This window comes from Cajanus cajan, chromosome 1 (assembly GCF_000230855.2).
Source record: "Cajanus cajan strain Asha chromosome 1, NIPB_CcT2T_4, whole genome shotgun sequence".
In the NCBI taxonomy this organism is placed as follows: Eukaryota; Viridiplantae; Streptophyta; class Magnoliopsida; order Fabales; family Fabaceae; genus Cajanus; species Cajanus cajan.
In genome coordinates, this window is record NC_138517.1 from 26,963,462 (window position 1) to 26,990,580 (window position 27,119).

The window sequence follows — 27,119 nt, forward strand, 5'->3', positions numbered from 1 at the left end:
ACTCCATCTCCCTAACAGGAGGCAACCCAGGCACCTCGTCAGGGAACACCTCGGCATACTCCTTCACCACATCGATACCAGCTAAGATCCTCTCGGTCTCCACACTCGTGGTAGCAAGCAGAAGACAGCACTCTGCCCCATCCCTCAGCAAGGACTCAGCTTGAATAGCTGAGATCAACAGCTCATCCTCCTCTTGAGGGAAGATTAACCGCCTATTGGCACAGTCTATAAGGATGCGATTGGCAGACAACCAATCCATCCCTAAGATTATGTCAATATCCACCAAAGGTAAACAAATCAAGTTCACCTTGTACTTCTTCTCATCCACCACAACTGGACAACCCACGCACAATTCAGAAGCAATCACAGAAGTAGAAGCGGGCGTCGACACAAGTAGTCTCAACCCCAACTCACACACAGGCACACCCAACAAAGCAGCACATGCATATGATATAAATGAATGCGTAGCACCAGAGTCAAATAGAATCATCACATCCTTACCAGCGGCCTTGCCCTTCCCCTTCACAAGATCAGAAGAAGTCGAAGCCTCAGCACCCGTCAAAGCAAATACCCTACCAGCAGTAGTAGGTCTGTCACCCCTCTGTGTATCAGCTCTCTGTGCACCACTCCTCTGAGTATCAGCCCTCTGTACATTACTCCTCTGAGTGCTCCTCTCTGGTCTATCCCCCGTAGGACAATTTGCCGATTCGTGGCCCATCTGATGACATCTGAAGCAACGGTTCTCCGTGTGCGGACAGTCCCTGATAAAGTGGGGCCCAGCACACCTGAAACATCTCAGAGTGGCACCTCCACTCTGTCTATCTCCACTAGCAGCACTGAAAGATTGCCTATAAACAGAACCCCCTCGCTGTGGTTGGGGCCTGTCATATGGTTTCCTCTGACTCTCACCCTTCTTGGACCCATATGGTCCCCCAATAGTCCTTACAGTACGGTTGCCACCTTCCAACTGTTCAACCACCTTCGCCTTCTCCACTAAGGCTGGGAACTCCGTGATGGCCATAGGCACCACCATCCTCTTCAGCTCATATCTCAATCCATCTGCAAATTTCCTGCATTTCCAAGCCTCAGGCATAACCTGCGAATAAAAACGGGCCAGGTGCTCGAATTTTATCGCATACTCAGAAACTGTCATCCCACCCTGATGCAGTCGCATAAATTCAACCTCCTTGGCGTGCCTTACACTGTCAGGAAAGTATTTCTCCATGAACACTGTCCTGAAACACTCCCAGTCAACGGTAACTCCTCTAGCAACAAGCATCTGATAGGTGCCTCTCCACCAATGCTCAGCCTCTCCCACAAGCATGTACACAGCATATGCTAACCTCTTCTCTGGAGGACATCCCAGTACGGTAAAGATCTTCTCTAATTCACGGATCCAGCGGTCAGCTACCTCTGAATCCCCATCTCCAGTAAACTGCGGAGGGTTACACTTTCGGAACTCAGCAAGATCCCGGCTCTCCTGTGACCCTGCAGGTCTTGCTGCACTAACTGCAGCTCTCTCAACCTCCATCCTAGCAAAATAGGTATTTTGTTGTTGCATAGCCATGGCCAACATCTCGAGGGCACGGGCTATCTGCTCATTTGTCCTAGTCATCTTCTACAAAGATAACAACTTCTTTAGTAAACAGTAACTAAGCCACACAAAATCAATAGCACAACAAATCACCACAACAATTTCAGTACAGCAGACATCACAGCAAAACAACACAGCACAGAGCTAACACAGCAAAAAGCCTAAAGGAACTACCCCCAAAGAGTGTCCACTAGACTCTAACTGCTCTGATACCATTAAGTGTAACGACCCGGCTGGTCACTACACACGGTATAGCACACTAAAACACCAGACAGATAGAACAAGTATATAAATATAGGATCTAGAATATATAAATATACAAGATTCCAGTCTGACTAGAGTTAAAGTGTACCAAGGAAAATTACAACCAAATGCTACTATCCCAAGTAGCTACAAGCAAAATATCCACACAAGCAAATTAGCTCCAAAGTCCGCCGGAGACTCATCCCAAGACGCCCACCTATTTCTGCTCTGCTCCCATACATAGTATGATCATCGCAGTTCCAACCACATGGAAAACATGCAAGGGTAAGCTAGTATTCTTTAAAAATCAAAACATACTAGTAAAGGATTAGCAATGTAAATAAATTCATCGTTATAATTATCAACACATCTGCACAGCTTATATTGCTCAACAACATCAGCACCGTAATGCGGTTATATCAACACTGCTTAGTAGCAGCAACAGCACCACTCTAGTGGCTATAACAACACCGACTTAGCGGCAACAACAACACCACTCTAGTGGCTATAACAACACCGACTTAGCGGCAACAACAGCACCACTCTAGTGGCTATAACAACACCGACTTAGCGGCAACAACAGCACCACTCTAGTGGCTATAACAACACCGACTTAGCGGTAACAACAGCACCACTCTAGTGGCTATAACAACACCGACTTAGCGGTAACAACAGCACCACTCTAGTGGCTATAACAACACCGACTTAGCGGTAACAACAGCACCACTCTAGTGGCTATAATCAGCATACAGCTCAGCATTATATAGTACAACAAATCAGCATACAACACAGCTAAGTAGTATTCAACACAACTTACTACTCATAACTCAGTTCAACATCCTTATAGTACAATACTGTTAAAAATCAACATATAATTCAGCTCGACTCAACAACAAAATTTGACACAGTTCAAAAATATTCATTTATTATTAATCATAAAAAAATTAATAATTTCAAAAACTAACTTCCCTTACTTGGATAATCCTGAACCGAAATTTGAGCAGAACCTCCTCCTCTTTCTCCTCTTTTCTTTATTCTGACAGAACCACCTCTACCGGATTCCTCTTCCTCTTTCTCCCCCTTTCCTTTCCTCCCTCTTTCTCTAAGGATTTTCTCTTCCCAAGGTATGAATTTTCGTAACTCCCCAAGCCCCTATTTATAGCAATTCTGGCTCCTCTACCCGGTACGGCCGTTCCAAAAAGCGGAACGCCCGTTCTGGGCTCGAAAAAGCTACGCAAATTTTTGAACTGGAACGGCCCGTTCCAAATACGGAACGGCCCGTTCCCAATTTCCAGCAGAACGGCCCGTACTCCTTTTGAAACGGCCTGTTCTCCCTTTAGAACGGCCCGTTTCACAATCAGAACGGCCCGTTCTCCTTGTCGGAACGGCCGTTCTGAGCCCGTTCTAACTCAAGATTTTTAGTTAAATTTTAAAGCTTGGAACGGCCCGTTTTGCTTTTGGAACGGCCCGTTCCAAGTTACCAAAACACCCTTCAAACTTTTTGAAAATTGCGAAAATGCCATCAATAATTACAATAATACCCCTATACCTTTATAAAATTCACGAAAATGCCATTTTAATAATAAATAATAATAATAAATAAAAAAATAAGGTATTACAAATAACACATGAGATCAATTATTTGGAATACGTATACCATCTATTTTCAATTATGCTCGTACTACTTTGAGGTAGATATTGCTTCTTTAAGGAGACATGATTCTATTATTATATATGAATATGATCCCACCATGGGAAACTGATTCAACAGCAGCCATATTTTGAAATATTTTTATTTTATTTAATGATAAAATAATTTTTAATATAAAAATATATATTTAAAATATATCTAATATACATATATATATATATTAAAATTATATTAATTAAATATGTATATAATAGTTTATCTTAAAAATCAATTCATTTAGATATTATAAAATATTTTATTTTAAACATCAATTAAATAATACCTTGCTACTTATAATTTATTTAAATATTTATAAATGAACATTACATTAATTCCATTGATTATTTTTATCCTTGTCTTTAATTTTATTATATATAAAAATTATTTACTTAATATATTTTGAAATTATTTTCATGAATCTTATTATTTTATTTCAATTATTATTTTAAAAGTTAGACTTAATCATTCAATTCAATTAATATAATCATGTTAGTTTCATTGTTTAAAAGCAATTGATTTATACAAAAATTAGTAAGAATTTATGAAATAATTAAAAAATGAAATATTTTTTAGTAATTTAAAAAAATTATTATCTTTTGTTTTTAATCTTTCTATGCTATTCAAAACATTTATCTTTTAGAGAAGTTAAAATTAACTTATATATAAGTTAAAATCAACTTTTAGAGAAGTTAAATAAGATAAATTTTACAAATTAATTTATACATGTGTCAATATGAACATATGGAAGAAGCTTGATTGATTGTTTTAGTCATAATTAGCTCCTTAAGTGTTTCTTTTTCTATTGTACTTGCCGATAATTCTTCTATAAAATAACTATATGTATGTATCTATGCCTAGATTTATGCCACTGTAAGGAGTGGGTCAATAGCTATTGCAGCATCAACTTTGGATTCTCTGCTTGATCTCATGGCTGGTGGCATACTTTGGTTCACTCACCTTGCAATGAAAAACATAAATATCTATAAATATCCAATTGGAAAGCTAAGAGTGCAACCAGTTGGCATTATTATCTTTGCAGCAGTCATGGCAACTCTTGGTGAGTCACACTTAGGGGTGTGCAAAAAATCCAAATTGATCCGAACCGATCCATAACCGATCCGATCCATATTGAAAAATCCGATTCATTTTGAAAAAAAATCCGAACCGAACCACTTTATAAAACCGGTTCAGTTATCCGATCCATTTTTACAAAGTGGATCAGTTCGGTTCGGTTTGGTTTTCTAAAAAAACCGATCCATATATGAGTAAAAAAGTGGATAACTGCACCGCACCGAACCGATCCAATTTCAAAAAAATCGATCCATATTTTAAAAAAACCAAACCGATCCACTTTATAAAAAATGGATCGGTTAACCGATCCACTTTTATAAAATGGTTCGGTTCAGTTTGGATCGGTTTTTTGAAAAAACTGATCCATGAACACCCTTAGTCACACTGACTTAAACTATTCCTGGCTTTGACACCGTTCATTCTACTGTGACTTGTATGTCCATGTCAAAGTTTTTATACTTTACATACATTGTTTTTTGCCTCAAAGAATTGACAACAGGTAGCTTTTTGTCATTGGAATCAGAGAACTTCAACTTAATTTTGTTAATGAAAAGATGGATAAAAAGTGAACTTCAACATATTGATTTATATGGTCAAGCGTCAATAATTAGAATCCTACTGCTTTTAAAATAGCATATTTTGATAATTTACGGTTTTCACTTTTCGCAACCTCGTTCTCTTAAAAGCACTAAAGAGTATTGGTATATTTACGTGCAAGTGCAATAGATTACATGATGCATTGGATTAATCCATTTCGCTACAGGCTTTCAGGTCAACCATGAAAGATTTTATACACTATTCTTTTTCAGTTTTACTTAACCAGATGAACCTTTTTTTAGTTGTCTTGTATTAGAAATTGATGCAGAATTATTTGCCAAACTAGGATTTAGCATCAGCTTTACTGTATTATTTGCAATTGGCCTATGTCTTATTGCTGTTATTTGTACACAAAGCATGGGTAATAATAACAGAGAATAATTGTCTAATTATCATAATTATGTAAATCCTAGAATTTCCTAATTTCCATAATTAAGGATATCTAGCAATATTCAATAATTGGCTTTAACCAGAATATAAGATATCTACAATATCTAATGGTCCCCTCGAGCTAGAGCATATAAAGTATATATATTCACTGAGTAGTTTCAAATATTACGACACTTTCAGATTAACTCTCTTATGCCAGGGCCTAGTTTACCAACTACCACTATGGATGACCCCCAGACACCATGTTGAGGACGAGCAGCATGATCATGTTGATACACCAAAAGATTGTTGATTGTATGTGTATTTCTCTTTTATGATATCATATACTTGTTTTAGTTTTTATTATTAGTTAAATGTTATATACTCCTTTTGGATGTTTTTAGTTAGTTGTGTATTTGATGACTTATTTTAGATGTTTTATATTAATTATGGTTTAGAAAACTTTATTTGATTTTTACTATTAGTTATTAGTTAAATGTCATTTTTTTTATTCTTTTTATTAGTTGTGATTTTGTAGATTGTATCATATATTATATATTTTAATTACTTTTATTATGATATTAGGACTATATATGCATTATCAACTTTAGTGTTATTGTTTCATTGTTAAACAGGTTCAAAATGAAAATGAAAATAAAATATAGTGTTTAAGGTATAAAATTAGCGATCATGTCTAAAAATAAAGTAAGCCTAGCGACCGAAAAAATCAGTTTTTTTTTTATTTTTTTCAAAAATAAAATTATGTTTAGCGACTGAAAAAAAAAATTAATTTTTTATTATAATAAAATTTAGCGACCGATTTAGCGACCGAAATCAAAAATTATTTTTAAAATAATAAAATTTAACGACTGATTTAGCAACCGAATCAGAAATTATTTAAAAAAAAAAAAACATACTTAGCGACCGATTTAGCGACTGAAATGAAAATTATTTTTTAAAATAATAAAATTTAGCGACTGAAATTAAAAAAAAAATTATTTTAAAAAATGTTAGCGACCGATTTAGCGACGGAAAGGAAAATCATTATTTAAAAATTTAAAAATAAATAACACATTTAGCGACCGATTTAGCGACATTTTTTTCAGTCTCTAATTTGGTCCCCATATACTATGGCGACCATAATCGTAGTCACCACTTAGCGACCGAAACCTTCGGTCGCTAATTAGCGACCACCAGTATTTCCGTCGCTAAACAACTTTGCGACCAGGATTTTTGCAACTACTTCAAATCGGTCGCTAATTCGGTCGCTAAAGTAAATAGCGACCGATTTAAGCAATTTAGCGACCGATTTTTGTGGTCGCTAAAATCCTTTTTTTTTTGTAGTGAACATTGTTATAAAGTAAAGTTTGAAAAGACTTGACTATAAAAGAATATTTAGGTTTGAGCTTGGACAAGTTTGTCTATAAGAGAATACTTGGGTTTGAACATGAAGAGACTTGTCTGTAAAATAATATTTGGGTATTGGCTTGAAGAGATCAATCAAAGAACACTTGTTTGAGTCAGAAGTGCCTTGATAAAAAAAAATACTTATAACTTAGTTAAAAGTTAATAGAACTCAATATGATTGGATTGAAAATTGGACGTAACCTCAATAGTTGAAGTGAACTAACATAAAAGTACTATGTTTTATTGATTATATTAGTGACCCTTTGGCTGTTGCAGATATTACTTCACAAACTTGAAAACATGAAAGTTTTTTAAATACATTATTCAACCCCCTTTCTAGTATCTATCTTTTCTCTACACTTGTATATATTCTCTTTGGTTTCTAATAAAGATAGAATAGCAAAATCAGATTCTCTACATTCATTTGGTATCAAAAACTCCCAAAATCTGATTAAGAAATGTTTATCAAATAATGGCTAACTAACACACATAAATAGTGAAGAAAACACCATCTTCATATGATTTGAGATCAAGTGATAACCTAGGAAGTATGATCAGTTAACTCTAGTTTCAAGGTGAAAATTACAAAGAATGAACTAAGGCTATGAAGACCTCGTTTGGAGCATGACATAAATGAGGATTTTTGGAAGGAACCATTGAACAACCAAAGAAGAAACATTAGAGATGTTATATCATAAGTTGGGATCGAAATCCCAATCCTTGGCCGATGTGGATTTTAATTTTACACGAACTAATCTAAAGTTTAAAATAAAAAATTTGAATAATGAACCGTTTTTCAAGAGAAGGAAAAAAATGAAAAACACGGTTAGTGAAAGTAACAAGCTGTAAGTATTATGTATACCACTACAAGAAAACGCTGAATAAGCGGCGAAAAATAAGCGTCGGCTAATAGCTGATGCAAATAGTGTCAACTTTTTTAAGATTTAGCGTCAGCTTTTCCGATGCTAAACTTAAAATAAATTTAAAATTAAATATTTTAAGTTTAGCGTCGAAAAAGCCGACGCTATTATTTAAATATAGCGTCGGCTTTTCCGACGCTAAACTTAAAATGTCTAATTTAAATTTATTGTAAGTTTAGCGTCGGAAAAGCCGACACTATTCTTTAAATATAGCGTCGGCTTTTCCGACACTAATTTAATTTAGATTTAAATATAGTTAGTGTCGGAAAAGCCGACGCTATATTTAAAGAATATACGTGCTTTCAGAGAGATAAAAATAATTTTTCCAATGTTATATATGCATAATGTGTTCTAGTACACTTGGTTATCAAGTTCACTTAAGACCTCAAGGTTCACGGATCGAGAAAAAAATAAAATAAAATTTGTGTCAACATAGTGTCGACTTAACCGATAATAAAAAATTAAAATAAATAAATTTGTTAGTGATGGCTTAGCCGACACAAAAAATAAATTGTGTCGACTTATTTAGCGTTGGCAAAAAATCGACGAATAACCGACAATATTGCGTCGGCTTTTATGATTTAGAGTCGGCTTTTGGCCGACTCTAAATTGAAACATTCTTGTAGTGGTAGTAAACATCATTTTCGATTGATAAGATCATTGTACATTACATCTCTACAAATTAATTTACAAATTTTTCAAATCAAAAGAAAGACCAATATTAGCATGGCTACGAACTATATTGGAGTACAAAGTCTCTAATTTGATTCTCAAATCCAATAATGATCTGTTCCAAGAACAATCACGAGGCAACATTAGTGTAGACTCATTGCTTTGCCATAAACGAGTTGAAGTCGTAGTAACACGTTTATGATTGTTTTTCAGAGAAACTAGGTTGTTGATCTGCCTTAGCAATAAATCGAAATCGTCTTCGCTCCTAACCAAGCTAAGACGCACATAGTGATTATCAACACCAAATAAACTACCTGCCCTGCCACTAATGTTATGTGCTTTCAGAACTTCATAACAAGAACCACCTTCTAATATTGATGTTTCACACTTCAACCACGCAAAAGCTGCAATTAATAACATCAATATGAAATTGTTAGTGAATTATATTGTTAGTGAATTATTTAATTAAACTTGACTTAATAAATTTTCCATTATGTTTTAAGTTTGAATTTTATAGCCTTGAGTGTAAAAGTTCATATATATACAATGATAATGTTATTTTATAAAAGAAAATTTATTTACTTAATATATATATATATATATATATAATTATTATCACTATCTAATTTTTATGTTAATTCTTTATTTTCTTCGGTTCGATCTTACTTTTTCCCTCGTCTTTTAATGTGAAAATATCTATTAAATATTAAATTAATAAATTTAAAAATCAGTGTCGATCAATAAAAAAAAAAAGTTAAATTATAAATGAGTAAACAATTAAGTTCTAAATTCATACCTATCTAACAAGTAATGTGTAAAAGTTTAATATGACTCCTTTAAATACCGTGTGTTCGAAACCATTGATGTCTATATATAAATTCAAATATATATTAAACAATTGAAACATTTTTGTTATATGCATAAGTGAATTTTTCATATAATTAAACATTAGATTAAACATTTCTACGTACGTATAGGAATAAAAACAATATTTACTTTAATACACTGACATTTTAAGATTAATAAGGGTTAATGCTATCAAATATGTAAAAATATAAGTTTTATTAAATAAGATGAATACATGCTATTATTATTATTATTATTATTATTATTATTATTATTATTAATTACCTATAACAATTGATTAAGGTAATATGTAGTTTTGGTGTTTACATTCTCTCATTTCATCATCTTTTATTATATATTATTATTTTTTTAAAACAACGGAGATCTTCATTTTCCCTAGTTATCATAATCATTTTTAAAAGTTTCAATAGTAATTAAGAATAAAAAAATTATAATTATAATATAATTCAACGGTTGGAGTATATTAAATGACATAAATGTATTAAACCTGAGTTTGATTCACCTAAGCACATTCTGTTTTGAATTTAAAAGACAGGAAATTACCCGGAGAAGGTGTTCTGATTTGCTGGGAAAATAAACAATATTGAGGCTTTAATTTTTGAGTCGAAAATCTTTTTGATCGAGACAAGACTTTGTTCAATCTACTCCATCGGTTCTTCATTGTGTTGTATCCGAATTCATACATTGCTTTTCCATTTCCACTGAGGACTACCTTTAAAAGCTTTAGCACTCTTAGTTGAGTCTCTCTAGAAACACCATAGGTGCTCAAGTCCATGTATGTTAACATTCTTCTGTAAACACCTTCATCCTTTATTATTGCCCACCTAACACAAATCAATGCATAACTGTTTAAGATACAAAACAATGTTCGTGAAATACACAGTGTGAATTTCTCACCCTTGAAACGACAATTTTTCAGTTTAAGCTAAATTTTTAGATCCTATATGTACTTGTGAAGAAAGCATTTAGAATATTTTCTTTTTATGCAACTATACGTGAAACGGATCTTAGTAATTCATACAAGAGATGTTTTCAGCTATTTAATGATTGATTAAAGTTTTAGAAGAGAAATTATATATATATATATATATATATATATATATATATATATATATATATATATATATATATTGTGAAAGATATATAGTATGGCATATATTGAAAGAAAATAATATATAGAGAAAATTTAGAAGATTTTTTTCAAATTACATAATACTATTTACAAACTTAATAAATTTAAATAACATAAAACAATTTAAATATCAACAAGTTATTGATCTAAATGATAACAAAGTTTTGGATTCAGATACTATAAATAAGAAAAACAAACGTAATAAAAATGGGTAGATTTCTCAAAAGTGATCGGTCAAGTTTCTCAATAGAGAGAATTTATTGACAAAATCGATGAATATATATATATATATAACATGATTATAAAAATAACACAAGTGTTTGTATCTTACCCAAATCTGCTTCCAGCATGACCAGTTAGCTTAGAAAGTGTAAATATCATTAAATCTTCATCTGCAGGTGCTAGGATAGGTGTGAAATGTGGGCAGTAGTAAGCAAGATCATGAATTGTCTTCACATATTGGCCTTGAAGAACAGCCTTCTTCAGATGCCCGTCTGGATTGTTTGGGGAAGTAACCAACTCAATAAAGCTCGACTTTGAACTATCATTCTTCCACATTGACGTGTCCCCATTGAATTTATAATCCTCAGATTTGAAAAATTCAGTTTGCTCTTTATAGACCTAGCATGTCATGAAGGTTCAAAATTGAGTTTAGATAATGAAGAAATATTTTCTAATGCATTTTTTTTACATTACATTTTTATTGCTCGTTGGAATTTTTTAAGATTTACAAAATAATATAATTAAGTCTCACTTCTTAATTAACAAATCAAATTTATAATTTTGTAAGTTGCAAAAACTTGATTTAGATTTTAAAATCCATGTACTGATATAGTATTAAAAAGTTAATTGTAATAAACAATTAAAAAAATCAACATTCACATTTATTCTTAAGAAAGATATTATAAAATGACATAAATTTTTTTATATGGTTCTTATAAATTTTTCTTATTTGTTTGGACCTTTGAGAGGGGATCATGAATAGAAGGAACAAACTCCCATCTTATTATAGCTTTTTTCTCAATTTTCGGGAGAGTGTGAAAGATTTTATAATATTTTTAATATAATATTTAAAATATTCTTATTTATATTTTTAAAATTAAAATTATAAAAATGCAAAGGTAACTATTAACTTTTAAAATCTCTTCACTATTACTATTAATCAAATAGAAAAAGTTATTTTTCTTTATGGTCTCACCCCTATTAAAATCTCTCTCCTAATACTTCTCCTTTCAACCCAAACAAAATTATAATCTCTGTCCTCCCCTTCCTTCTTCTCCCATCTATTAGAATCCCTTTCCTTCTTTTTCTTTTTTTCTTTTGAATTAAACAAACCGTTACATTCATAGTAGATATGCTACTTACTATTTATCTTAATAGTGAAGAATAAGTTTTAAAGTGAGTTGTAATATTCTTCTTTCATGTGTGATAGTCATATTGAGAATTGTATATGTAAGGAACTAATAAGGTCTAGGTTTTCAACTTTACTGGGTAATATGGGATTGAAGCTACCACTTTTGTGGGTGAAGAAGATGAAGCATTTGAAGAAAGGGCATGTACTGCAGCATTAAGAAGATGGGTGGCACCTGCTCCAAATATTATGTATTTCCCATCTGTTATTGCATTGCCAACACTAGCATGCACACTTCGAATGTGTGCCTTCAACTCTTCTGAGATGAGAGAGCCATCACTGAATTCATAGCTCATGCGATGCCACCCTGCAACCACTACTGCACTTCTTGCTGCATTCTTCATCCAAAAGGGTTCCAAAAAAGTGGGATCTCCGCTGCAGATAATAGTAATACATATAGCAATTATTAGAGGTTAATTCAACATTGCTTTGACATAAGTTAGAAACAGTTTTTGACATTTTGTCTACTAAAAAAAAGATGTTTCTAAGTTTATAATCGGATTGATTAAATAAACATTACAAAAAAATTGTCATACAGTGATACACATTATATAGTAACACTACACATATCACTAAAAAATACTTTTAGCCACATAATAAATATAATATATGTTAGTATATTATTAAAAAGTATAGATATAAGTTATAATGACACATAAAATATATTTTTAAATTTCATTCAAAATTAACACTAAAATTATGTGTAACTATATATCTATATACATTGTACTTATACTGACACTTTTGTATATTATTATAATTTATATGTAACATTTCTTATAGTGAAATTAACTTAAGATTTCAATTCTAAGAACTTTTTTTTCCAATTCTAAGTTTTAAATGTAAGAAAACTTCAATCATCTGTTAAAATTATGTAAAATTTCTTATAGTTATAATTTTATGCTCTAATATTTTAGATAAGTCTACGCCGGTAGTAGCATCAATATGTTATTAATATATTACTTAGTGATATTGAGAGTTTCTCTTTCTTCCTTCTATCACTTTCACTTACAATTTATAATATAAAGAAAACATTTTGACTATGCCATAATAGCAACAAAAATGACAGTTTTTTTTTTTAATTAGCAAAAGTGCTATTAATTTTTTTCTCTCTCTCTCTTTGGCTCTTAAAAGAAAAAAAGCATTATATTAAAAAGATAGATGCTCATGCGGCCCCACTTAGCATAATTTATACAAAAAAGAGTGCAATTTGCAACAAATAATACAGGATTATAGTCTTGGGCTCGATATGTGTCTCCTCAATTCGGAGAACAAAGCAACCCTAAAGAAGATTGCAACAATGACAGGTGTTGGCCAAAAGAAGATTTCAATAGCACTATTGCTAGCAACAAGTTCAAATGACTTAACATCAAATCATCAATGATGACATTGGAGTTTGGAAACATTACTCAAATAGCGTTGATAACAAAGAGAATAATGAATTTTGGGTTCTCAAAATTCAAAACCAAATACTCTCTAATTCCCGTAATAATTTTCATATCAAGAAAAATTATAAATTATGAAGAAAATAGTATCTTTACAAAATTAATTTTATGATTAACTCTCTTCAATTTATTAAAAACAATACAACCCAACAACCACTTTTTAAATAATATTATTAGGGGGTATGGATAGAAAATGAATAATTAAAATTAAAAAACTAGCACACTAATTTTGAGACTTTTTTTTCACACGACACTTAAATAAATAAATAAAATGCGAGTAAGTAAAAACAAATTAGTTTAGTTCTTGAGGACCACTAGTAATATTATTGAAAGAAAAAAAATAAAGTCAATTATATAATATCAAGTGAGTTTAATATTATATTTTTTATTAACAAAGATATTAGTAGGTAAATTTTGTGTAATTAATTTAGTAATAGATGAATTTTATTTCACAAATTTGGTGATATTATTTAAGGAGAGAGATTGAAAGAAGTTTATTCAAATTACAAAAGACTAAAACATCAATTTTAAATTAAAAAAAATACAAAAACAAATTTATCACATATTTAAAGAGAGCAATGTTTTTAGATATCCAAATAAGTGGAACACCCCATTAATACCTTAATAATTTGTGTTTACCTCTATCTTCTTATCACACAAGTCATTAATTATATCAATCATTTATTTCTTTTTCTTTTTAATCTCTCTCAAGGTGTAAACATTTATTGACTGTAAAAAAAAAAATACATTCATCATCAAAAGTTAAATATAATTATGTATTACATACATAGAGATTGATTGGCAAAACATGCTTTTACTAGTCAGGTAATATTAATAAGGTAGGGTGTGTGAAACAAACAAGACTAATTAATACCTATCTGCATCAACCATGCAATGAGGTAGGAGCTGTGAGCAATCACTTCCTCCATAGCACATGTTGCATTCACAAACAGGCTTGCCATGAAGAACTAAACCATCTAAAAAAGCCCTACCATGCCCCGAGCACGACATGGATGATACAGCTTCAGCTTCAGCCATAGCTTCTTGCGTCCAATTTTGCTGCCATCTCTTGTGCATGCACATGCCAACTAACAAGAGGTTAAGTGCAATTGAACATGTTAAAGATACAATATACTTTAGACTATGAACCCTAGCCATGCTTTCAGCTGTGATATCTCATTTAATTGGATTTCACTTTCATATATATACAAGCTGTAACGGGAAGCAGCAAAGAAACTACAGTACTACAGTTTTTTTTTAATTATTATTATTAATTATCGCCAATTCACTCGTGAAAAATATGAGTGTTTTGGATTGACCATATTAAAATAATGTTTTGGTCTCCTAAATTAATGTTTTTAAATTTTACGTTTGGTGCAACATGTGTGTAAAAAATTAAAGACACGCATTCGAAGATCAAGATTTTCCACACTAGTTTAATTAATGGTAACTAGGTCAAAGAAATCAATATTTAAGCTGGATTTATTTGTGAAACGTTGTATTTAGTGGAAGAAGACACTGAAACGCGGTTCAAGAAATATAGAAAATGTTGTGAGTCTTTGTATTACTGCATGATATGCATGTTACACATTGTACTACAAATTTTTAAAATATAACAATTTTTTCTTTCTATTTTTTTTCATCACATATGGTTCATCCTTCTATACTTCTTTTTCTTTTGTTTCCATTATTTCTCTCCTTTGTTGTAATATATCTTCTGATTTTTAATTTGTTGTAAAAATATAGTGCTATCCATATTATAATACCCATCTGTATATTTTACAATAGAGAAAGGTTAACACTATGAAAGTAAGCTGAAGTGGGAAAATAATATTATGTTTGATCTGAAAGGTTAACACTATGAAAGGTTAACACTATTAAAGTAAGTTGAAGTGGATGAAGCGCGTCCTTATAGGCCGCATGAAAGTAAGCTGGAGTCAAGGACTATTAACTATTATTTTGTTGGTTATCCTGAATGCTCTCGGCGCTATAAATTTTACAATCCCACTACTAGATCATTCTTTGAGACGAGGAATGCAAGATTCCTTGAGGATGTTGAGTTTGGGAAGGAAGAGAACATAAGAAATGTTGTCTTTGATGAAGAACCTGTCATTGACAGTGATCAAGTCCTCGTGCCTATTACTATTCCAGTACCTACCCCAGTAATAGGTGACAATCATGGAATTATTCCTGACATTGTCCCTTCACAAGACAATATTGAGGTTCTCCCTCAAATACCTATAGAGCAAGCTCAACAATCTCAAGAAGTGCCATTAAGGAGATCCACTAGAGAAAGGAAAAGTGCAATTCCAGATGATTACATTGTGTTTCTTCAAGAACATGAGGATGACATTGGTTTAACAGATGATGATCCAATCAACTTCTGTCAAGCTATGCAAAGTTCTAGCTCTCAAAAGTGGATTGATGCCATGAAGGATGAGATAAAATTTATGCAAGACAACGATGTTTAGGATCTCGTTGAATCACCTGAAGGTGTGAAACCTATTGGTTGTAAATGGATATTTAAAATCAAGAGGGATTCAAAAGGTAATATCGAGAGATATAAGGCTCGTTTAGTTGCTAAAGGTTTCACTCAAAAGGAAGGCATTGATTACAAAGAAACCTTTTCTCCGGTTTCTTCAAAGGATTCTTTTAGAATAATAATGGCACTCGTAGCTCATTATGATTTAGAGCTCCATCAGATGGATGTTAAAACTGCGTTTCTAAATGGTGACATTGAAGAAACGATTTATATGATGCAACCAGAAAAATTTGTGTCTGGTGACTCAAATTCCATGGTATGCAAACTAAAGAAATCCATCTATGGTCTCAAACAAGCTTCCTGTCAATGGTATCACAAGTTCCATCAAGTTATTACCTCATATGGTTTTGAGGCAAATATAGTTGATGATTGTGTTTATCATAAGTTTAGTGGGAGTAAATATATATTCTTGGTGTTATATTATATGTCGATGATATACTGCTTGCCAGCAGCGATATAGGCTTATTGCATGAAACCAAGAGATTTTTAACAAAGAATTTTGAATGAAAGATCTTGGTGAAGCCTCTTTTGTATTAGGTATTAAGATACTAAGAGATCGTTCTCATTGTATCATAAGGTTATCTCAAGAGAACTATATCGATAAAGTTTTAGATAGATTCGGCATGAAAGATAGTAAACCAGGAGATACCCCTATAGCCAAGGGAGACAAATTTAGCCTCAAACAATGCCCTAATAATGACCATGAAAGAAATGAGATGCAAAAGATTCCCTATGCTTCAGCTCACTACTAGAAAAATTAATATTTGTGACGAATTTTGTGACGGAAAAAATAGCATCGCTAATAGTGACGCATTTTGTGAGGGAATTTTAAGTTTTGTGACGGACAAGAATTTATTGACTTTTGTGACGGATTTTGTGACGGAATATATTCCGTCTCTAAAAATCCATCACAAATTTCGTCACTGAATCAAAAAAAAAATATTTGTGACGGATTTTGTGACGGAAAAATTTTCGTCTCTAAAAATTCGTCACAAATTTCATCACTAAATAAAAAAAAATGTTTGTGACGGATTTTGTGACGGAATGAACTTCGTCTCTAAAAAATCCGTCACAAATTTCGTCACTAAAATGAAAAAATTTAGTGACGGATTTTTCCCTCTCAAAATTCCGTCACAAATAGGTTAAAATATTTTGTGACAAATTGTTCCCTCTCAAAATATTAAATTTTATTTATGAAACTTTTATATTTAAGAATTATGCATAATTAAAGAAAATATGTTAATTTTTTTTATAAAAAAAAAATTAAAAATATTTTATTTCATTAAAGGACTGAAAAAATTATGAAATTCATTTAATTAAATAAAAAATTGTCAATTTTGAACATAAGAAACTAAGACATTCATTAAAAATATTTATAAAAAAACTTGTGAAAATAAAAAAAATATTAATTTAATTTTGGCTTAATTACATTTTTGATCCCTCAAGTATTGTAATTTGCAATTTTGATCCCTAAGATTTTAATTGGATAATTTTAGTCCCTAAAGAATTGTAATTGTGCAATTTTAGTTCTTTAATTTTTAATTGAACAATTTTAGTCCCTCAAATATCATAATTGTACAATTTGAATGTCTCCCATTAAAAATTTAATAATTTTAAAATTTTAATATATATATATATATAATAATTTAAAATTATATAATTATTTGCTTATTTAAGTTAGCATATACTATAATTTTTATTAATGTAACAAATGATATATATTTAATATTACTAAATAAATAAAATGTATATATTATTAATAATTTAATATTGCTAATAAATTAATATCAATAATATTTTTAGTATATTTATAGATAAACTCATAATTTGATAAATATAACTTAGTATATGTTAATATAATTTTACAAAAATATAAATATACTAGATAAGATATGTATATTTATAATTAATATACTTATAATTTTGTAAAAGTATATTAATATATAATAAGTTATATTTATCAAATTATGAGTTTATCTATAAATACACTAATAATATTATTGATATTAATTTATCAATGATATTATAAAAATAATAATATATAAATTTTATTTATTTAGTAATAATAAACAATTATACTAATAGAAAATTCGGGATGTTACAATTTGATATATTAATGAAAATTATAATACACGTTGATTTGAATAGACAAATAATATAATTTTAAAATATTGTATATATATATATATATGTATATATAGTAAAATTATGAAATTTTTAATGAGAGAGACTAAAATCACACAATTATGATATTTAATAGACTAAAATTATTCAATTAAAAATTGAAGAACTAAAATTGCACAATTGCAATCTAAAATTACCCAATTAAAATCTTAGGGATCAAAATTGCACAATTGCAATACTTAAAAGATCAAAAATACAATTAAGCATATAATTTTTTAGCTAAAAAAGTTAAAAATGAATGTGTAATTAGAAAAGTTTAAAATATTTATTTTTTAATTTAATAATTTAATTATAATATAATAAATTTAAAAAAAACTTATAAATTAAAGTAAAGAAATCAGAAGTGTCAATTTATTTTTCTAAGTTATTGATTTCTTATTTTTTAGTTTAGTTGTTTATTGAAAAATGTCTTTCTAATGTCATAATTTTATAATTTTAAAGTGTAAATTTTTAGTTAAAAAATTAAAAGTTTCTTATTTTATGTTAATAAAATAATATCTTTTAATTTCTTTATTTTTATGTTTAAAAACAAACTATAAATTAATGTAATTTAGATTTAAAAGTGACAAGGATAATTTACAAGTTTTTAATTATTTTTTTTAACTTTAATTGCTTCTAAATGAAGGAAAAAAAGTAAGAAAACAAGATATCTTGAAACCCTTCATTGAGTCATATCTAACAAATTATAAGAAACAATCCCACACTCTAGTGAATAAATTTTTATCAATACCATAGTACTTGACTCAACCATGGGTTTGACAGTAACACATGGTCGTTATGAATTCGATTAACAAGAACATGGAGAGGTTGGGAACCTTATATCGAAGATTTAATTCGAATGAAAATAGAAAGTATTACTACTGTGATGAATTGGAATGCATATTCGATAAACCCTAAACACTTTGATTTTGAAATGCAAGAATTGCTTTGCTCCATCCTCTTTCAACCGTCAATAATTTATCTGTTTTAAATTATGTCTTATTTTTATTATAAAAACCAACAAAACTGTAAAATTGGATAACCAACAAAACTACTACATGGAGGTTATTTTTTAATAAAGTGGAGACCAAAACCTTTGTATTTCTTTTATCTTTAGTTAAGTTATAAATAAGTTTAAATTGATTTTTTTTTAAAATGAGTAAACATGATTTAGATTATAAAAAATTACTAAATGTAATAATTTATTGTAGATTTTATTTATAATTTTTTTTTTGGAAAAAACTCAAATGAAATCAAATTTTTAAATAAAATATTCAAAATAACATAAATTTAGTTATTTGAATTTTTGTAATTAAAAAACCATAAGAATTATATAAATTTCAAAATTCAAAATTAGGCTAATTTTAAAATTGAATTTATAATAAAATATGATTATATATTTAAATTTTTAAAAATGAATTTAGAAATTATTGAAACGATAATTTATATTTATGTTATTTTATATAAAAAAAATGAATTTGATAAATAGAAATATCTTAAATTTAGATTTTTAATAAGTTGAATATGTAATAACTCAAAATTGCTGGTGGCCGGAACGGGCCGTTTCAAAAGTGAAACGGGTCGTTCCGGAATAAGAAAAATGCCCAAAACTGGAGAAGCAGAACGGTCCGTTCTCATAACCAGCAGAACGGCCCGTTCTGCTTCTCCAATATAGGGCATTTTTGTTATTCCGGAACGGCCCGTTTCACTTTTGAAACGGCCCGTTCCGTCTACTGTTACGGAATAAATTTAAATTCAGTATAAAAGTAATAATAAAATGATTATAAAAAGTAAAATTAAATAACTTAGTTAAAAAATGACTATAATTAATAATTTAATGTAAAATTTGTTTAAAATTTTTTGAAAATAAATAATAAAATAAATCCTCCCTTTCGTCTTCTTCACTTTTTAGAAATGTGTTGACAAGATAATGGATAATATATTTATTTTTAGATAAAACTTAAATGCAATATTAAATGCTAGAGGGAACCGGCCAAGTTAACTATATATAGAGTATCATACAAAGAAGGAGAGTGACACTTAAGTATTCTTAATTAAGATTTATATTAAAGTTTATATTAATATTTTATTGTTGAATTTATTGTATTACCCTTTATCAAAATTTTCTGGTATTAAGTGCATTTATATATTTAGAGTTTTATAAATGTTACACTCAAAATGTGAGGAAATGTATTAAAAATTTTATATTGAATAATGATATAACTAAAATAAAGTATATATAAATAATAAAAATTCGTACATTACAAATCACTTATATATATATATATATATATATATATATATATATATATATATGATTAAGAAATAACTTATTTAAGATATATTATATAATAAGATCTTAATTATAATTAACATTAAACATTCAATGAATTCGAATAATGATATGTTTTAAGAAATAACTTCTTTAAGATCTTATATAATAATTTTTAGTTAACTTATTCATTATCATTCACTCACTTGATTAAAAAGTGATAAAATATAATTAATTTTTAATTAATTTAATAAAATAAAAACTTTAAAATATATATCTAAAATCTGTAACAATTTCTTAAATACAAATATTTAATTAATAATTATATATTATTAATAATTTATATATTATTAATATAAATAATATATTATACAAATATTTATATATTATTAATAATTTAATATTGCTAATAAATTAATATCAATAATATTTTTAGTATATTTATAGATAAATTGATAATTTGATAAATATAACTTAGTATATATTAATATACTTTTACAAAAATATAAATATAGTAGATAAGATATGTATATTTATATTTTTGTAAAAGTATATTAATATATAATAAGTTATATTTATCAAATTATTAGTTTATGTATAAATATACTAATAATATTATTGATATTAATTTATGAATAATATTATAAAAATATAATATATTTATATATATATATTATGTATTTATTAATAATAAATATATATAATTTGTGTGACACCCTCTACCCCACATACCATAACACAAATAACAAAAATTGAATAACATAATCTTTTTCATATTTGAAATACCAAACATGTTTAATTCAAGTCAAAACTCATGTGTTTGTGGAGATATTCATACATCTCACGCAATAAGGAATACAACAGAACAATCAAAAAGCAAAATATAAACTTGCATAGTTTATTTGTTTCTTTCAGGGTTCTCTTAAGAACTCACAGAGTACTCTAATCCATACAATAAACATCTTACTCATATAATTGTCTCTTACAATTGCATTCCCTTATGGTGTGTTTGGATGAGTAATTTTACAAATTCAAGGAATTTGAAATTCTTGGTATTTGAATTACTTTGATTTCAATTTCTATCATTGTTAAAATATTTCGTTTGGCTAAGTCAATTCAATTTTTTTTAAATTTTAAATTGTTAATATGGATATGATAATTTGATTCTATCATGATAAAATTGCTTTTAAAAATATATTTATATGTTGAGATTTTTAAATAAAATTTTATAAAAAAAATGTTAACCAAATTTTAAATATTTAATAATTTTAAAAATTAATTCAGATAATATTTAATAAGTTTTAAAGTATTTTTAAATATAATAATTTAATTATAATATAATAAATTTTAAAAAAACTTATAAATTAAAGTAAAGAAATCAGAAGTGTCAATTTATTTTTCTAAGTTATTGATTTGTTATTTTTTAGTTTAGTTGTTTATTGAAAAATGTCTTGCTAATGTCATAATTTTTTTTAATTAAAATATATTTCAAAATTTTAGTTAATTCATTATCATTCACTTATTTTATTAAAAAGTGATCAAATATAATTTATTTTCAATTAATTTAATAAAATAAAAACTTTAAAATATATATTTAAAATCTGTAACAATTTCTTAAATACTAATATTTAATTAATTTTAATATAGACTAAATTTAATATTAGAAAACACTACTAGAAAATCTTGTGTTTAATTTTAATGTGTGCAAAATATTTTCATATGACAAAGAAAAAGTTTCCAAGACAATAAATTTCAAACAAATAGTCAATTTATCTCCTAGAATTGAGGATTTAGACAATTTTATAATTTGCCACACAATCTATTATATTTTTCATTTATTTCATTCATTGTCAATATAAATTTAATTATAACATTATTTCCAATTAAATTATTTTTATTTTCACTGCGTGTCGCTGCGTTCATTTGGATTGTGGTTGAGTTTGGTGTTTCTTCTTCAGTGTTTCTCCATCCACCAATTCAATCACCGCTCGCAGATCCGACTCTGCAACAATTTCTTAAATACAAATATTTAATTAATTAATTTTAATATATATACTAAATTTAATATTAGAAAATTTATAAATATTTTAGTTATAATTTTTATTATCTTTTGATTTAATATTGGATTTCTTTTGATTATGAAAGATATTTACCTGAATTTGAGTTATGATTGTTATAATCTTTTGATTTAATATTGGATTTTATTTATTATAAAACATAACAAATAAAATCTAAAATCTAGAGCAATTTCTTTGATACAAATATGTAATTAATTTTAATATATAATAAATTTAATATCAAAATATTTATTATAATTTTAATTATGATTTATATAATATTTTGATTTAATATTAAATTTCTATTGATTATAATATTTTAATATATTTTATATAAAATATTGGTTAACATATTTTATTATATTTTCATTTTAATTTATTATAAAATAATTAGAATATTTAATTTAACATGATTAAAAAAATAATCATTATAAAATTTATTCTTTTTTAATTTAATTATTTATTATAATACTTTTTAGTTACTGTATTTACCAAAAAATTATTTTTAATTAAAATATATTTTAGAATTTTAGTTAATTCATTATCATTCACTCACTTGATTAAAAGTGATAAAATATAATTAATTTTTAATTAATTTAATAAAATAAAAAGTTTAAAATATATGTCTAAAATCTGTAACAATTTCTTAAATACAAATATTTAATTAATTAATTTTAATATATACTAAATTTAATATTAGAAAATTTATAAATATTTTAGTTATAATTTTTATTATATTTTGATTTAATATTGGTTTTCTTTTGATTATGAAAGATATTTACCTGAATTTGAGTTATATTGTTATAATCTTTTGATTTAATATTAGATTCACTACTACAAACACCGTCCCCACAAAACCTCCCAAAACCTAAAACCAACCCCCGAAATTCATCTTCTCTCTTTCGCCCCCACACCCCTTCTCCCTCCAAACAAACACCGTCCCCCAAAACCTCCCAAACAAAACCAACCCCCTCCCCCTCCCCCTCTCGTATTGACCACGCGTTGTCTTCGTCGATCTCGAACCCACCATCATTGACGAGGTTCGTGCCAGTACCTACCGCCAACTCTTTCACTCGGAGCAACTCATCTCCGGCAAGGAAGACGCTGCCAACAACTTTGCCCGGTGCCACTACACAGGTAACCTCCCCTCTCTCTTTACATTTCCCTTTCTTTTTCCAATAACCTAACCCTAACCCTAGTTTCCATTTCCAGTCGGCAAGGAGATCGTAGATCTGTGCCTCGATCACATCCGCAAGCTCACCGACAACTGCACCGGCCTCTAGGGCTTCCTCGTCTTCAACGCCGTGGGTGGCGGCACCGGCTCCGGCCTCAGCTCCCTCCTGCTCGAGTGTCTCTCTGTGGTTTACAGTAAAAAATCCAAACTGGGCTTCACCATTTACCCTTCCCCTCAGGTCTCAATTGCCATGGTGGAACCCTACAAAAGCGTCCTCTCCACCCACTCCCCCCTATTAAATTTCTGATTATTCTTTGTGGTTTATGTTTTTCAGGAAAAGATGTGATAGGACTTGCCCAAACAGGTTCTGGTAAGGCTGGAGCTTTTGCCCTTCCCATGTTGCATGCTCTCTTAGAAGCACCACGCCCAATAATTTCTTTGCTTGTGTGTTGTCTCCCACCAGGTTTGATTGATACCTAATCATGGGATGAATTTTCATATAATTTGAATTTTTATTGATTGAAAATGCTAACTCACATTTAACAAGTTTATTTATTCTGTTTTTAACCTTTTTATTGATTTAGAGAGCTTTCTATTCAAATTGCTGAGCGGTTTGAAGCTCTAGGTTCTGAAATTGGTGTCAAGTGTGTTGTGGTGAGTTTCAATATAATTTTTTTTAAATGATTCACTGTATGAATTTTATTGCTTCTCGTTTACTGCATAACTTTGAGTTTGTGTTCTGTCCCCTTATACCATTTCCAGCATAATACTTAGCTTTAAAATTTAATCTTGAGTTGAATATGTATATAAAATATATCACTCATGTTTCACTAAAGAAATGCACTATTTTTTTTTGTTGGTTTCTAAATCAATTACTGGCTTGTATAGCTCATTATTGATCAGAACTTTTAATGATCATTGTGTTAATTATATGATTTCTCTTGTGAAGAGATAGAATTTGTTAGTGTTCTTATTTTCTTAATGTTTTGTAGTTGGTAAGTTATCAAATTCCAATGATGTTTGAGTGTATTCGCATAAAAAAATTTAATGATTAAATTGCTGGAATGAATTCTTATTGATTTTTCCTTCCTTTTGTAAATGTTAAGGTTCTCAATAGCACTGTTAATTTGGGGTTGGAGAGAGAAGCAAGCATGTGGAGTGTGAAAAAAGTAGAAACTTTTTGGAATTTGGATAGATAGGTCTTGTCTTTTGGTTCTGTCCGGGAAAAATCATAAAAACCTATTTAACCCTTTCACATTCCTTTGCTCTTTACCTTTTACACTATTCTTTTTGCTTTAAAAAACAAATACAATGTCAGGATTGTGTTGAAAGAATGTATAAACTTCGAAAGTAACAGAATATGGCATACTATATAATATATATTGCATTCATTTTGGATTTCATTGCTTGTTATTCTTAACTTCTATTGTAATTTATACACCATGTTTTCCTGGTTTGCAGGGGCTGTGTGAATGGAGGGACATTTGTTGCCCGAGCAGAGGATGAGAGTACGGGATATGTATTGCCAAACAAATCTGTTCTTGAAATTGGTACGCAACTTGGGCAAATTCAGTGCAACTTTTTCTTAATGTTAGAAATCTAGCTGGATGTTAACTTAATTTGTATTACTTATTTAAAAGCTAAGCAGATGCCTCTTACTACAAGCAAGCTACGACGATTGGTAAAGTTAAAACACCCTTATGTTGAACACAATCTTGATGTTGTTGTCAACATCATTAGGCACTCTGTTCAGAATGCTACTGCCACATAATTACCATATGAATGTCTGAGCAGAGGTTAGTCTCTGTTTTATATCTGTACTTCAATTTCCACATAATTTGTCACCTATGGTTTTGTATGATGATGAATTGATTGTAAATGAAAACACCACATTATTAATGTGGGGGCTTTTTGTGTTATTTGTGCAACTTCAACAATTATTTAAAGATTGTGCTATTAAGTATATAGAATCAACTAATAATAAAATTGTTTTTATTATTCCTGCTCGTTGATTATTGAAATCAATGAAATGTCGTGTTTATAAAAGGAAGTTGTAAGTAACTTGCATCGGTCAACGACTAGTAGTTAATGGCTTCTAAATCAATTACTGGCTAAGACTGTACTGAATCTATTTGGTTTCTATTATGTATTCCTCATCACCTTTTTAGGAACGAGGAAGGACTATATTATGCATTAGACCTTGGAGGGACTAATTTTTGCGTGTTACGTGTGCAATTGGGAGGCAAGGATGGTGGTATTATTAGTCAAGAATTTGCTGAGGTGTCAATTCCTCCTAATTTGATGGTTGGGACATCAGATGTAAGCTCCTTTTTACTCCCACTCAATTTGAAATTCCTCTTCTTTGCTTACAGTTGTTTTGTTTACTTTTTTTTTTCTTTTCCTAACAAATGTTGATCTTTGTGCAAATCATATGAGAAACAAGACCAATCTAAAAAAATTGTGATTCAGGCACTCTTTGACTATATTGCAGCAGAGCTTGGAAAATTTGTTGCTCAAGAAAATCAACCTCCTGCTAGACCGAGAGAGCTAGGTTTTACCTTTTCCTTTACTGTCATGCAAACGTCAATTGCTTCTGGGAAAAAAGGTAATCAATTTTAAGAATTTTTTCCCCTGTATTTGAATTTTTGTATGATTTGATTTGGAACATGTTGCCTCTATTAATTGTATGTTTGGTAGATAGGTATAAGGTCATCACTATATAAGCAATCTAGCTTAGTAAAATTAGGTTGCTTCATGTGTATTGTTTGAAGGGGTTTCTTTGCCTAAATGTGTGCCTTGTGGATTTTGATCTCTAAATGATGAAAAGTATCATGGCTATGGATATACTCCAATGAAGCTTTATTGTCATAGTTACACTGATAGAGGTCATTCATTATTTTTCATGTGTTGTCTTGCCGATTAAGCACATCATTAATCTTGTGAACTCCTCTTGATGTCTGTATTGTTCTTTTATCTTCATTTTAAATGATATCATGCATTTTCATAAAAAAGACTTGATATTTTTGTTTTGATTGAAATTGTTTCAATAATAGGCTCTGGTAATCGATTACAATAAATGGGTAATCGATTACCAGAGAACCTTTTAATAAGTAAATTTCGAACATATGATTTTCATTGTCTGGTAATCGATTACATGTATAGGTAATCGATTACCAGACTCTTAAAAACAAATGGTTCCCTCAAATTTAGTCATCAACAGTTAGTGAGGGATTCATCCCAGTTAGTGACGGATAAAATCCGTCGCAAATTGTGACGGATTTAATCCGTCACAATTTGTGAGGGATTAAATCCGTCACAAACTGCGAGGGATTAAATCCCTCGCAAATTGTGACGGATTCTACTTAATTAAAGTCATCACAGTTTGTGACGGATTTAATCCCTCACAAATTGCGAGGGATTTAATCCCTCACAAATTGCGACGGATTTTTATTAATTTCTAAACATTTATTATTAGAAATTAGTGACGGAAATT

The 27,119-nt window shown here is 29.3% G+C and overlaps 1 protein-coding gene, 1 long non-coding RNA gene and 1 pseudogene across 4 annotated transcripts; 2 read left to right on the forward strand and 1 right to left on the reverse strand.

Annotated features, from left to right (window-relative positions):
• Nucleotides 1-8,517: 8,517 nt before the first annotated feature.
• On the reverse strand, nucleotides 8,518-14,601 carry LOC109813814 (tryptophan aminotransferase-related protein 4). Of its 3 annotated transcripts, none has more exons than XM_029274448.2 (5): nucleotides 14,293-14,601; nucleotides 12,078-12,348; nucleotides 10,894-11,183; nucleotides 9,974-10,254; nucleotides 8,518-8,967 (listed from the first exon to the last, which is right to left on the reverse strand). In XM_029274448.2, the coding sequence occupies exons 1-5, from the start codon at nucleotides 14,574-14,576 to the stop codon at nucleotides 8,579-8,581; spliced, it is 1,515 nt and encodes a 504-aa protein (XP_029130281.2). In that variant the 5' UTR covers nucleotides 14,577-14,601; the 3' UTR covers nucleotides 8,518-8,578. The 3 variants fall into 3 exon arrangements, with proteins under 3 accessions (XP_029130281.2, XP_029130280.2, XP_020233665.2); XM_029274447.2 differs by having other exon boundaries at nucleotides 12,075-12,348; XM_020378076.3 differs by having other exon boundaries at nucleotides 12,051-12,348.
• A 1,480-nt stretch (nucleotides 14,602-16,081) lies between these two features.
• On the forward strand, nucleotides 16,082-23,933 carry LOC145954070 (tubulin alpha-5 chain pseudogene; annotated as a pseudogene).
• A 75-nt stretch (nucleotides 23,934-24,008) lies between these two features.
• Nucleotides 24,009-26,527, forward strand: LOC145959111 (uncharacterized). Its single transcript, XR_014434759.1, has 3 exons — nucleotides 24,009-25,176; nucleotides 25,267-25,945; nucleotides 26,096-26,527. It is a non-coding gene; the product is annotated as an uncharacterized LOC145959111 (long non-coding RNA).
• Nucleotides 26,528-27,119: the final 592 nt, after the last annotated feature.